The sequence below is a fragment of the Caenorhabditis elegans genome, chromosome III (assembly GCF_000002985.6).
Source record: "Caenorhabditis elegans chromosome III".
NCBI lineage: Eukaryota > Metazoa > Nematoda > Chromadorea > Rhabditida > Rhabditidae > Caenorhabditis > Caenorhabditis elegans.
The window spans coordinates 1,143,044-1,157,684 of NC_003281.10; the positions used below are offsets into that span (position 1 = coordinate 1,143,044).

The following is a 14,641-nucleotide window of genomic DNA, read 5'->3' on the forward strand; positions in this document are numbered from 1 at the left end:
TACATTTTATTTCATCGATTTTCGCCGGATTTTCGCCGGTTTTTCTTGATTTTTCTTGATTTTTTGCCATTTTTCAGTCAAATTTCATCGTTTTTCTCGATTTTCTTGCCAATTTCCAGCATTTTCAGTGAAAAAATAGCGGAAAAATGGAGGAAGAGCTCGCCTCTTACAAACTTCAGCTCCAGCAGGTCGAGGCGGCTTTGCTCGGCGATCCGACGAATGTGGAGCTTCTCAAGTTGAAGGAAGACCTCGGGGAGATTATTTCGCTGCAGGTAGTGTGAAAAAAAGCGGAGAAAATGCAAAATTTTCGAAAAAAAATCAATAAAAACTGATTTTTTTCCAATTTTCAGGAAGATTTGGCGGAAACCGACAAGGCAGAATCATCAGAGAGGGCTGTGGTGGCTCCGCAAGTGATTCACAAGTGGACGGTACGGATTTTCAGCGAAAAAACCCCGATTTTCGCCAATTTTTCAGCTAAAAATCGATTTTTCAGGTCGGCGAACGAGTTATCGCCCCACATCCCGACGGAAAAAAGGTTTTCGCCAGAATCGACTCACTTACGCCCGCCGGAGTGGCTATTACCTTCACATGTAGGGGGATTTTATCGATTTTTAGCCCAAAAATCGTGAATTTTCACCAAAAATTCGTATTTTTTCAGCTACCGGCACGAAAACCATCGTAGATCCCGCTGATCTCCAACTCCCGCCCGAAAATCAGCGAAAAAATTATGCATTTGATAACACAAAGTCGGCGGCCGGACCATCGACTCAACACGGCAAAAAGGTTGGAAAAAATGGAAAAAATTCCTTGTTCTTCTGTAAAAAACCAGAAAAACCCCGTTTTTGCAATATTTTTGAGCTAAAAATCGCAAAAATCACCAAAAATTGACACTTTTTCAGCTTTTATCGACTATTTTCTGCAGGAATTTCTAGAAATTGACGTTTTTCCGGATAAAACGGCTTTTTTCGTGAAATTTTCATCGATTTTTTGGACTTTCCGGGGTACTGTAGCTCCAAAAGTACGCAAACACCACAAGTCTTACGGCAAAATGCAGAAATCTTGATTTTTCACATTTAAAGTGATTTTTCTCAAATTTTCAGTTGGAAATCGAGTTTCTCACTCATTTTTACCCCTGGAAATCGGTTTTTTGCACAAAATAGATTGGTGGCCTAACTTTTGGGATTTCTAGGCCACCAATCTGAAAATGATGGTTTTAAGCCATTTTCATCGATTTTTTTTGGATTTTTATGTCAAATATAGACGATAAAAACGATTTTAAACTGAAAATCGCAAAATTTCTAGTTTAAATCTCTAGAAAATCCCAAAAATCGATATTTCCGTGACTCATGTGCTTCTACTCGGATTGATGGCATAAAAACTGTTTTTATTTACATTTTCAGTCTTAAATTGGCTGAAAATGTAGGTAAATACCGTATTTCTGCCAACAATTTGACAATAAAGCACATTTGTCACTCGGAGATGCGGAAGCTATGCCCAAATTTTTAATTTTACCGAAAAACTCGTAATTTTCACAGATATTCAGCCCAAATATCGACTTTTCCATCACTTTTTACCCCCGTAGCCCGTTTTTCAGCCAATTTATGCAAATTTTCGTAAAATTCGGTGCCTAGGCGGTGTTTGCGTACTTTGGCGCTACCGTAACCCTCGAAATTCAAATTTTGAGCTATAGGCCCTGACAAAGGTCCATTTGGGGTAAAATTAAGCGGAGAATTTGAATTTTAGCATGAAAATTGCTGGAAATTGCTGAAAAATTCAAAAAAAAAATCAAATTTTTTCAAATTTCCAGGAATGGCAAGCAGAAAAGGAGCGCCGACGTCAAAAAGCGCTCAAAAAACAGCAAAAACAGAAGGAGCTCGACTCGATAAAGGATGGCGAGAAGAAAAGTTGGCAAAAATTCAACACAAAAGCCAACGCGAAAGGTCTGAAGGGCCTGAAGAAGGTTTCGGCGACAGGATCAAGCCAGGATGGCTCGGCGAGCAGCAGCGGCGGCGGCGGAGAGAAGCGAGGAACGATCGTCTCGTCGAGAAGCTCTCAGTTCATTTTTAAAGCCACCCGTGGAGCTATGGATTCACTTTTTTGAGCTCTCTTGTATATCCGATTTTACTGTACTTTTTTTGTGTTCTTGATATAATAAAAACTCGATTTTTTCCCGGAAATTGTGAAAAAATGCCAAAAAACACTTTTTTTCGGACATGGTGGATCGTTTCAGGTGTCGGGGGATATGGTCGGGTACTGTAGGAGTACGGTAGGATTACTGTAGTTTGGGAAAAGTTGGCTTTTTTGTCTTTTGAACGGACATTGGTTTAGGGTTAGTGGGGGGATATGGTCGGCGTACTGTAGGGGTACTGTAGTAGTACTGTAGGAGTACTGTAGGGGTACTGTAGTAGTGCTGTAGAGGTACTGTAGTAGTACTGTAGTTAGGGATAACTTGACTTTTTGTCATTTGAGGGGATATGGTCGGGGTACTGTAGGGGTACTGTAGGATTACTGTAGTTTGGGAAAATTGACTTTTCGTCTTTTGAAGGGATATTGGTTTGAGGTTAGTGGGGGGATATGGCCGGGGTACTGTAGGGGTACTGTAGGAATACTGTAGTTTTGGAAAAAAGTGTTTTCGTCTTTCGAGGGGATATGGTCGGGGTACTGTAGTAGTACTGTAGTGGTACTGTAGTTTGGGAAAAATTGACTTTTCAAGGGATATTGGTTTGGGGTTAGTGGGGGGATAAGGTCGGGGTAATGTAGGATTACTGTAGTTTTTGAAAAAACTGACTTTTTGTCATTTGAGGGATATTGGTTTGGGGTTAGTCGAGGGATATGGTCGGGGTACTGTAGTAGTACTGTAGGGGTACTGTAGGAGTACTGTAGGGGTACTGTAGTAGTGCTGTAGTAGTACTGTAGGGGTTCTGTAGGGGTACTGTAGTTTTGGAAAAGGTAGGATAACTGTGGTTTGAGAAAAATTGACTTTTTCGACTTTTGAACGGATATTGGTTCAGGGTTAGTGGGGGGGATATGGTCGGGGTGCTGTAGGAGTACTGTAGGATTACTGTAGTTTAGGTGCATTGAAGAAAGGTCTCGAAAGGTTTTTTTTTTCAAATTTCCGAAAATTTTGGAAAATTTTGAAAAAAAAAACATCAATGTTTAAGGAAAAATAATTTTTGAATTTTGAAAACTGTTAAAATTTGAGCGTAGGTGCAAATTTTGAGCTTCAATGCACCATGACCGCGCCAAAACCCGGCGGTGGCCTAGTTTTTGCAGTTCGGCCACCGCGGGGGTGGACCAAAGGAAAATTTTTTGCGAGTTAAAAATCAGAAAAAAAAATCAATAGTAGTACTGTAGGGGTACGCTAGGAGTACTGTAGGAATACGGTAAGATTACTTTAGTTTTGGAAAAATTGTCTTTTCGTCTTTTGAAGGGATATTGGTTTGGGGTTAGTGGAGGGATATGGTCGGGGTACTGTAGGGGTACGGTAGGATTACTGTAGTTTTGGAAAAATTGTCTTTTCGTCTTTTGAAGGGACATTGGTTTGGGGTTAGTGGAGGGATATGGTCGGGGTACTGTAGGGGTACGGTAGGATTACTGTAGTTTTGGAAAAATTAATCCTTGAATTTTAACACTTTTGAAAAAATTCCAAAAAATAAACATTTTAACGCGCTTTTTAGCCGTGAAATATTTAAATTCGCGCCAAAAATGCCTGTTGTGATTGACAATTTTCCAGTTTCTTTCCAGGAAAACTCGGCTTTCTGATCATGGTGCATCGATCAGACTGTCTCCAGCAGCGCCTGAAGAGGTGAAAACTAGCCGAAAAGTGAAGATGGGAGGCTAATTTCTAATCGGTGCGCGCCTTTTACTCGTGCGTTTTTCTTATTATTCTATTATTATTTCACTAGTTTTTCCATTCGCCCGCCGTGTGTACATATTAGCCGCCGCCGGCTAGCTAGCGGATACGTAATACCGTTCCACTTTTTTTCGTTTAAAATATAATATATTTGCCAAAGTTTGGAAAAGGTTTGAAAATTCGAATTTCGCGCCAAAAAAATGTATCTCAAAAATTTGAAGTTGCCGCCGAATTTGATAGATTTTTAGCTAAAAATGAAGTTTTCCGGCATATTTCCGTTCAAATTTTTCACTGGAAATTCAAATTTTGTAATAGCACATGTTTCACCATTTGTTGCACCGCCACGGTGGCCGAGCTGCAAAAACTAGGCCACCGCCGGGATTTGGCGCGGCCATGGTGCATCAAGGGTCAAAACTTGCACCTAATTTTTAATTTTAACGAAAACACAGAACCCCTACAGTACTACTACAGTACCCCGACCATATCCCCCAACTAACCCCAAACCAATATCCCTTCAAAAGTCAATTTTTCCAAAACTACAGTACTCCTACAGAACCCCTACAGTACTACTACAGCACTACTACAGTACCCCTACAGTACTCCTACAGTACCCCTACAGTACTACTACAGTACCCCGACCATATCCCCCGACTAACCCCAAACCAATATTCCTTCAAAAGTCAATTTTTCCCAAACTACAGCATTCCTACAGTACCCCTACAGTACCCCGGCCAAATCCCTCCACTAACCTCAAACCAATATCCCTTCAAAAGACGAAAAGGCAATTTTCCCAAACTATGCATCAAGATGCCACCATGTTCGCAAAACTGGCATTTTTTTTCACAAATTTGGTGTAATTTTCAGAAAATACCGAATTTTTTCTGTTGGAATTTTTTAAAAACTAATGTTTTTCGTCAAAAAAAGTGATATACCCCCTTTTTCCACAAACACAGCTTCACCCTCCCCACATCACATGAAAATTCCTCGAAAATTGGCGGGTCACAAATCCTTTCCCCCAATCATCAATTCGTGACTCGTTATGCAGTTTTTTACCCACCCGTCCCGGCGGCTACTGATCACATACACACTCACGGCGGATGAGAATTCCTTTATCAGTTCTCGATTCCCCCGATGCTTTTCACTTTTTTCCTCCTCGCCCAGGAGAAAACTGTACGGCGCCCCCGATTATCCCCGGCGCTGATAAGAAATTGAAAGTTTGAAGATTCAATCACTTGAGCGCCGGAGATTGTGTGGGAAAATGGGTAGATCAAAAAAAAAAGGTGGGGTGGGGCCTGTTCCAGTCCGGATTAGCTTATTTCCAAGCTTAGACATTTTCGTTTTCTTCGGTAGTAGTAGTTGTTTTTTCCGACTTTTTACACAATTAGCATCGGTAAAAAAAAATTGTCATTTTTTTTTCAACTCTTTCTCTTTTTCTCTCAATTTTTTTTTAGTATCAGAATAAAGTTATCAAAAAAAAATGTAAATCGGCAAATCGCCAAATTGCCGGAATTGAAAATTTCGGGCAAACTGGCAACTTGCCGGATTTTAAAATTTCCGGCAAATCGCCAAATTGCCGGAATTGAAAATTTCGGGCAAATTGGCAACTTGCCGGATTTTAAAATTTCCGGCAAATCGTAAAATTGCCGGAATTGAAAATTTCCGGCAAATCGGCAAATCGCCAAATTGCCGGAATTGAAAATTTCCGGCAAATTGGCAAATTGCCGGAATTAAAAATTTTGGGCAAATCGGAAAATTGCCGGGCTTGAAAATTACGGGCGAACCGCCAAATTGCTGGAATTGATAATTTCAGGCAAATAGGAAAATTGCTGGAATTGATAATTTCAGGCAAATAGGAAAATTGCTGGAATTGATAATTTCGGGCAAACTGGCAACTTGCCGGATTTTAAAATTTCCGGCAAATCGCCAAATTGCCGGAATTGAAAATTTCGGGCAAATTGGCAACTTGCCGGATTTTAAAATTTCCGGCAAATCGTAAAATTGCCGGAATTGAAAATTTCCGGCAAATCGGCAAATCGCCAAATTGCCGGAATTGAAAATTTCCGGCAAATTGGCAAATTGCCGGAATTAAAAATTTTGGGCAAATCGGAAAATTGCCGGGCTTGAAAATTACGGGCGAACCGCCAAATTGCTGGAATTGATAATTTCAGGCAAATAGGAAAATTGTCGGAATTGAAAATTACCGGCAAATCGGCAAATTGCCGGAATTGAAAATAACTAAAATTTCGGAAAATGGGCAAACTGGCAAATTGCCGGAATTTAAAATTTCCGCCAAATCGATAAACCGACGAACTGCCAGCGCGGAATTCAAATTTCAACACAAAAATGGTCAAAAATTCAAATTTCGCGCCAAAATCCGATCACAAAAAATTGCCAAAAAGTACCAAAACGTGCCAAAAAATTGCCAAAAAATTGCCAAAAAGTGCCAAAAAATTGCCAAAAAGCGCCAAAAAGTGCCAAATTTTTAGGCCGGTTTTTTTCGGAATTTTTTGAAATTAAAAAAAAAAGCTCAAATTCAACAACTTTTTTCTTTGAAAAATAGGTGTTTTTTAATTTAAAATTTTCCAAAATGACCGAAAAATTGTTGCAAAAATCGTTTCGAGACCTTTTTTCGATGCACCATGACCAAAAATCTTGTCCTTTCTTTTTTTGGTGTTGCGGTAAGGCGATAAGTATCGTTTCCCCCAAGCATCCATCACTGGATGGAAAGGAAAGATACCCGAAAGGGGGGAAGATGTCCTAAATTAGTAACACACATTGTTTTATGTAGGTCTCCCTCCTCCGTCTCATTTCTCTTTCCATGCCCGTTTTCGATTTTTGTCATTGGTTTTTTAGGATAAGGTATAGGTTTTTTGAACTGAAATAGTTTTTGAAAATTCAGAATTTTCATGTAATTTAGGTTTTTGAAGATACTGTAGGATTACTGTAGTTTTGGGAGAATTCAATTTTCGAGCTTTTAAAGATTTCCGAAACGTTTTAAAAATTGACTTTTCGTCTTTTGAAAGGATATTGGTTTGGGGTTAGTGGGGGATATGGTTGGGGTACTGTAGTAGTACTGTAGGGTTACTGTAGTTTCGGAAAAAAGTACTTTTCGTCTTTTGAAGGGATATTGGTTTGGGGTTAGTGGGGGGGATATGGTCGGGGTACTGTAGTGGTACTGTAGGGGTACTGTAGGGTTACTGTAGTTTCGGAAAAAAGTACTTTTCGTCTTTTGAAGAGATATTGGTTTGGGGTTAGTGGGAAGATATGGTCGGGGTACTGTTGTGGTACTGTAGGGGTACTGTAGGGTTACTGTAGTTTCGGAAAAAAGTACTTTTCGTCTTTTGAAGGGATATTGGTTTGGGGTTAGTGGGGGGATATGGTCGGGGTACTGTAGGGATACTGTAGGGTTACTGTAGTTTCGGAAAAAGTACTTTTCGTCTTTTGAAGGGATATTGGTTTGGGGTTAGTGGGGGGATATGGTCGGGGTACTGTAGTAGTACTGTAGGTGTACGGTAAGAGTACTGTTGGAGTTACTGTAGAATTACTGTAATTTTGGGAAAGTTTAATTTTTGAGCTTTTAAAGATTTCCGGAACGTTTTCTGAGTTTTCGAAAGTTTCAGAAATTTGGAACTATTTTAGAAAATATTTTAAATTCTTCCAGAAGATATCCAATGTTTCCAGACTTTTCCGAAAAAAAAAATTTGATTTTTTTTTAATTTCCAGAAATTTTCTAAAACTTCTCAGAGTTTTTTGAAAATTTTCTAGACCTTTCTCGAACTTTCTAAACTTTTCTAAATGTTCCTAGAATTTTCAAAAACGTTTTTCAGAAGTTTCTTCAGAGTCTTAAAAAAAGTTTCAGAAAGTTGACAGAAATTTCTAGAATTTTCTATAAATTTCCAGAAGTTTCTAGAATTTTCTATAAATTTCCAGAAGTTTCTAGAATTTCCAGATTTTTCCAGAAAATTCCAGAAGGTTCTAGCATTCCAGAAGTTTCTAGATTTTTCCAAAAATTTTATAAAACTTTCCACAATTTTCTAGAAATTTTCCAAACCTTTCTCGAACTTTCTAAACCTTTCTAAAATTTTCTAGAATTTTCAAAAACGTTTTTCAGAAGTTTCTAGAACATTTAGAATTAAAAAAAAAGTTTAAGAAAGTTATCAGAAGTTTCTAGAATTTTCCACAATTTTCTAGAAATTTTCCAAACCTTTCTCGAATTTTCTAAATTCTCCTAGAATTTTTTAAGAACGTTTTTGTAAAATTCTAGATTTTTCAGAATTTTTTAACTAGTTTCAGAAAATTGCCAGAACTTTCTAGAATTTGCAGAATTTTATAAAAACTTTCCAGTTGCACTAATATTTTCCAGAACTTTTTCGACACTTTCCAATGTTCCAAAATGATTCCAGAAACTTTTTATAAACTTCTAAAAGTTCCAGAAAATTTAGAAATTCCAGAACATTTTCCAGAATTTTCTAGCAATGTCCAAAAGTTTTTGGAATTTTCCAGAAATTTCTAAAATTTTCCAGTACTTTTCCCGTTTTTTCAATAATTTTAAAACATTTCCAAAACTTTCAGTAAAGTTTTAAAAATTGTCTTAAATTTTCAAAAAATTCCAGAATTTCAAAAAGCTCTTCAGAAGTTCCTAGAACGTTCTAGAAGTTTTCCAAATTTTTGAACATTTTCTAAAACTTTCCAAAAATTTGCAAAATGTTCCAAAACCTTTTCAAAACTTTTTCCAATTTTTCCAGAAGCTTCTCCAAAATTATAGTAACCTTCACAAACAAGTACAAACGAGAAGCCCAGCTAATTTTTTTTGGAATTTTTAGCACTAATATGTGTTTTTTGAGTTGAAAAACAAAACTAGTCACTTTCTATTAACCTTGTACATGTACATATACATGTCCACTACTACACTTTTACTTGTCTCCGCCATATCCATTTCTTCACTTTTACCGTCGTCACCACCCATTAGCCCCCCGTCTCCTTTTTCACTTTTCCGACATTTTCCGTAAACCAATTAACACTGTGTGCGGTGGCTTTAGCGCAGAGGGTAATATGTTCCGACAACGGTTTCGGCGTTGAATTCTTATTTTTTATTTTTGGAAAAATTTGAATTTTTCATATAATTTAACTTTAAATTTTGCAGAAAAATGGGTCATGTTGGCCTCTTCATACTATTATTCGCAGTTTTTGGCACTTTTATAGAAGCTGTTGGTGAGTTTTTTAGGTTTAAAAAATTTCAAAAATTTGGGTCTCGCCACGAAACCCAATTGGGTTACTGTACAGAGTTCTATTATTTTAGTTTTTCATAAAGTTTCAAAGTTTATACAAAAAATCTCAAAAATCTCAAATTTGACAATGTTACCAATTTTCAAAAAAAAAATTATTGGGTCCCGCCACGAAGAGATGTTGGGTTACTGTAGTTTACGCACTGTTGTATCAAAATTTTATTTTTTACCAAAATTTGAAGGCTTATGCAGATTTTGAGCTGAAAATAATTTTTAAAATTTCGAAAATTTGGGTCCCGCCACGAAAACCTCTTGGGTTACTGTAGCTTTTTCATGAATTTTAAAAGTTTCCAATTTTTCTTAAAGTTTGACGGTTTTTGCAGATTTTTGGCAGAATTTCATCAAAATATCTGAAAATTCGAAAAAAGTATCATTGGGTCCCACCACGAAAACTTCTTGGGTTACTGTAGTTTTTTCACAAGTTTTCGAATAATTTTTTTTTTGCAAAATTGGAAGGTTTATGTATATTCTAAGCCTCAAATAATCACAAAATCTGAAAAATCAATGAAGCTACGAATTTTAGAAAAAAAAATCCCAAAAAAAACATGGTTCTTCTCAAATTTTTCAAAACATTTCCAGAATCCACCGCAAAGCCGCAATGCAAATTCACAAGCACAAACGGGTACTATGCACATGTTCCATCAAACCTGCCGATTGGTGACGTCATTTTCCGGGGTACGGTATCTCCGCCCGACGCCGAAATGATGATCGCTAATGTTAGATCGGACGCGTTCAAGGAGGTGAGTATTATTGATTTTTTTTTATTTTTAAAACTTTTTAACTAAAAAAACTCAAAAACTAGCAAAACTATCAAAAAATTGCCAACTGTAAAATTGTAGAGCTAACAATTCTGCACATTTTGTTAGTTTATAACTTTTCGATAACACTAATCTCCGCAAAGTTATCAAGGTTTAAAGTTCGCGCGCCTCCCCGCACAGTGAAATAGTGTGCGGAGGGGGGAGACGCAGACGACGATAGTGTCTGCGTCTCCCCCCACCCTGTGCTCTCTCGGCGCTTTAACTTTAAACGTGTGTAACTTTGCAATGGTAAGTGCTATCAAAAAATTTTCAACTAACAAAATGTGCAGAATTTTAAGCTCTATAAATTCCTTGTTGGAAAATTTTTAATAACTCTGCTAGTTATGGAGATATTTTAGTTTTTTTTGTAAAAATACGCCGTTTTTTTCTGAATTTTTTGAATTTCCTGCAAATTAAATATAGAAAAAATAAAATTTCAGACCGACTGGTCTGATCACCTAGTAATCGATAGATCCGACCCGGGCTCCTCAGCCACTTGGCTCGTCCGACTGTCTGCGTCTCTCTCGCTACCAGTCTACCCGTCAACACTAAAAGAAGCGAACCTTTTTGTGACAGTAATATGTAATGGATACGCGTATCCGTTATTCACCCTCCATATTGATCCAACAAATCGATTTGCTCCACAGTTCTATCATGAGCCATATGTGGTGGCAGTTGAGCCAAATTTGCCGATTTGGAGCATTATTGAAACCCCTGTCGCTGCAATTGATTGGGATCCAGAAGAGAGTTATCGATTGATGTTTTGGTTGGAGGTGAGCTAGAAAGTTAAATTTCAAAAAATATTAAAAAAATTTTTTTTTTTGAAAAATTTGTTTTCTCACTTTTTTAAAAATTTTGTTATTTTTTTTTCAAAAAACGTCGTACAAAATTTTCAATCATTTTTCCGGAATCAGCTCAATGAGCCCTTTAAAATAAGTATAATCATGACTGGGTTTCGCCCACGCATAATAGTTTTAGCCATTTAGGCTCCGCCCCTTTCTTGGCAAAACTCAAAACCTGCAGTAATTTGTTGAAAAGCGATGCCGAAATTTTTTTTACTGTTTTTTGTGATCAGCTAGGCGAGAACTTTCAGAAAAAATAGTCATGTCTATGCTCCGCCCAATTTTTATTTTAGCTCCGCCCACTTTGCTCTAAATTTGAAACTGGCCGTTTGAGCTTTGTTTTTTCTGGCATTTATTGATTTTTGTTCATTCAGAGCTTTCACATAATTATAATCATGACTAGGTTACACCCACGCACAACTGTGCTTGGCGTTTAAGCCCCGCCCCTTTCTTGGCAAAAACGCCGCCCACTTTTTGGTAAAAATATTTTAGAATGTTATATAAACAGTATAAATTTAAGTTTGACTGCAAAGAAATTTCTATAAAGTTAAAGGGTATTAACTCGTTTTTGTTTTCGAAACATGTCAGAAAGAGGCGGAGCCTAATCTCGTGGAATTTTCAAAATGATCGGAACCTAGTCATGACTATACTTAAATGAAAGCCCTCGCCGAGCTGAATTCGAATTTAAAGTTACTTTTTCGAAAAATTTCACCAACTGAAAATTTTCAGGACTCCCACAAAGGCATCGACCTGGTGGAGGAAACCCCGAAATCCCGAGAACTGATCTCCGGAAGTGCTGATTGGTCGGAGAATCAGCTTCCACGCAAGATTCAGTTAAGAGTCACTGGGAACTATGAGCTCCCAATGAGCTTGAGGCTTATAGTTTCGGTGGGTGCAAAAAAATTCGGAAAAAAAAACTTTTTTTTAAAAATTGTTGAAAATTTTTTTCAGGATAATGCAAAGGAAAATTCACGGAAATCCACAACTTTTATAAATTTGGTCGAAAAATCGCCGAATCTTGCATTACCAAAGACTACGGTAGCCCCTACAACTACTACAGTACCCCGTACGACTACTACAGTACCCCCCACTACCACTACAGTACCCCCAACCACTACTACAGTACCCCCAATCACCACAACATATTCTGAAGACATCATTGACTCGGAAGTGACAAAATCGCCGCAGGAGCTCATTGCAGAGCTCAAAAAAGCTTTGAAGTCGGAAATTTCTGGAAAACCGAAAATTTTCAAGGAAGCCGAGGAGCCCGAAATCGATTTTGTAGCTTTTGGAACGAAAAACCGAGAGATGAACGCAATTGACACTGAAAATTCGGAGGAAATTGAAAAATTCGAGCCAATCGGAGCGACACGGTTTGCTCAGTGCTCCGTGAGGACTACAGTACCAGAAAACTCACCGAAAGGCACAAAAGTTGCTCATTTGGAGACTTTGAACAGGAGAAATGTGAGTTTTCGGATTCAGCACGACGAGAGCTTTGATTTAAGTATAATCATGACTAGGTTCGGAAAAAATTTCGGGAATTGGGACTTTTGACTCCGCCCACTTAATGGATGAGTGCACGGTAACTTAGCTGAGAGTTTGAATTTAAGCTTTTTAACACAATTTCTGAATTCAGCTTGACAAGAGCTTTGATTTAAGTATAAACATGCCTAGGTTCCGCCAAAGCAAAAAGATTTTAGGTAGTTAGGCTCCGCCCATTTATTGGCAAGCCACGGTATTTTATGCCCAAGCTTGAAATTTTTCACTGTTCGGCACAATTTTTGCATTCAGCATGACGAGAGCTTTAAAATAAGTATAACCTACATTTGGCAAAATTTTTCGGGTTTGGGGCTTTTGGCTCCGCCCACTTATTGGATAAGTGCACGGTAACTTAGCTGAGAGTTTAAATTTGAGCTTTTTGGGACAATTTTTAAATTTAGCTTGACGAGAGCTTCAAAATAAGTATAATCATGACCAGTTTCGGAAAATTTTTTAATTTTGACTCCGCCCACTTATTGGATAAGTGCACGGTAACTTAGCTGAGAGTTTAAATTTGAGCTTTTTGGCACAATTTCTGAATTCAGCTTGACAAGAGCTTTGATTTAAGTATAAACATGCCCAGTTTCGGAAAATTTTTTAATTTTGACTCCGCCCACTTATTGGATAAGTACCCGGTAACTTAGCTGTGAGTTTGAATTTACTTTTTTTTAGCACAATTTCTGAATTCAGCTTGACAAGAGCTTTAATTTAAGTATGATCATGACTAGGTTTGGAAATTTTTTTGGAATTTTGGGTTTTTGGCTCCGCCCACTTAATGGATAAGTACCCGGTAACTTAGCTGAGACATTCAATTTACTCTTTTTTAGCACAATTTCTGAATTCAGCTTGGCAAGAGCTTCAAAATAGTATAATCATGACTAGTTTCGGAAAAATTTTAAATTTTGACTCCGCCCACTTATTGGATAAGTGCACGGTAACTTAGCTGAGAGTTTAAATTTGAGCTTTTTGCCACAATTTCTGAATTTAGCTTGACAAGAGCTTTGATTTAAGTATAATCATGGCTAGGTTCCGCTCACTCAGAACTATTTTAGGTACTTATGCTCCGCCCATTTATTGGCTAGCCACAGAAATTTAGGCCCAAGCTTGAAATTTTTCACAAGTTGGAACGATTTTTGCATTCAGCTCAACGTTAGCTTCAAAATAAGTTTAATCATGGCTAGGTTCCGCCCACTAAAACATATTTTAGGTAGCTAGGCTCCGCCCACTTCTTGGTAAACTTTCAAAATCTTCAGTACTCCATGCTGAAAAATCAATTCAAAAATCATTCTCGTTTATTTTTGAACTTAAAAAAATTTTAAATTTGACGTGCACTATTTCTGTAAACACAGAAAATTATAACTAAGCCACGCCCATTTTAAGCCCCGTCCACTTAATGGAAACTGGCTTAATTTAGCGGAAAGCATGAAAATTATAAAACTTATAATTTTGAGGTTATTTTTGAGCTTGGCTTGAAGTTTTTTTTTAAATTTCGGTATAAAACCTTCTATAATTAGGCTCCGCCCATTAATGGGGCGGGGCTTTAAAAAAAAGTGAAACCTGGGCATGATTATACTTAAATTGAAGCTCTTAGTAAGCTGAGCCAGATTTTTCTAAAAAAAAGTTAAAAAACGTTTTATCTTAAATTTTCAGAGCACAAAAATCAAATTAATCGATCCGGACGGCACATTTGGAATCGACGCGGAAACCGACGACGTAGTGATTTTGGATCCAAAATTAGTGGATCGAGAGCTTTTCAATACTCTGGAACTAGTAGCTGAAATTGAGAATTCCGTGGATCCATCAGTTCAGTGTACACGAATCCGAATCTACGTGGATTTGGACGATGAGAACGATAATCGGCCGGTTTTCGAGAATGAGCACTACTTTTTCCATATTGATCCGAGATTCCCGCCTGGTGAAGAGATTGGAAGGTTGCTGGCGCAGGATATTGATCAGGTATCTAAAAAATTCTGAAAAATAACGGGAAATTTACACTTAAAACGCAGATTTTTTCCAATTTTTAAAAAATTCAATACAAAAAACCCACAGTAACTTACTCTTAAAATTTTTAAGTTTTTTATTTTGTCTCAATATTCGAAATCAGCTCACCTTTCAAATAAGTATAATCATGGCTAGGTTCCACCCACTCAGAAAAATTTTAGGTTGTTAGGCTCCGCCCATTTATTGGCAAGCCACGCTAATATAGGCCGAAGCTTGAAGTTTTGGGAAAATTGTTTGCACTCAGCTTAACGTTAGCATTAAAATAAAAATAATCATGACTACTTTCCGTACACTCAGAAACATTTTAGGTAGTTAGGCTCCGCC

General features: G+C 37.5%; 2 protein-coding genes and 1 non-coding gene across 3 annotated transcripts in view; 2 read left to right on the forward strand and 1 right to left on the reverse strand.

Annotated features, from left to right (window-relative positions):
• The first annotated feature begins 128 nt into the window (after positions 1-128).
• smr-1 (Tudor domain-containing protein) lies at positions 129-2,168 on the forward strand. Its single transcript, NM_001027761.8, has 5 exons — positions 129-272; positions 351-428; positions 494-590; positions 659-783; positions 1,808-2,168. Exons 1-5 carry the CDS (start codon positions 147-149, stop codon positions 2,099-2,101), a joined length of 720 nt encoding a protein of 239 aa, NP_001022932.1. The 5' UTR covers positions 129-146; the 3' UTR covers positions 2,102-2,168.
• Y71D11A.8 lies at positions 1,137-1,225 on the reverse strand. The gene has a single exon (NR_052065.1). It is a non-coding gene; the product is annotated as an Unclassified non-coding RNA Y71D11A.8 (non-coding RNA).
• Positions 2,169-9,000: 6,832 nt separating the features above from the next.
• cdh-12 (Cadherin domain-containing protein) overlaps positions 9,001-14,641 on the forward strand; it is a gene marked incomplete at both ends in the record, with an annotated part of 29,104 nt that continues 23,463 nt past the window's right edge. Inside the window, 6 exons of the mRNA NM_001373846.2 lie at positions 9,001-9,064; positions 9,718-9,878; positions 10,376-10,708; positions 11,507-11,665; positions 11,729-12,241; positions 13,967-14,272. Coding sequence (NP_001360600.1) covers positions 9,001-9,064; positions 9,718-9,878; positions 10,376-10,708; positions 11,507-11,665; positions 11,729-12,241; positions 13,967-14,272 — 1,536 coding nt within the window. The remainder of the gene's footprint in view (positions 9,065-9,717; positions 9,879-10,375; positions 10,709-11,506; positions 11,666-11,728; positions 12,242-13,966; positions 14,273-14,641) is intronic.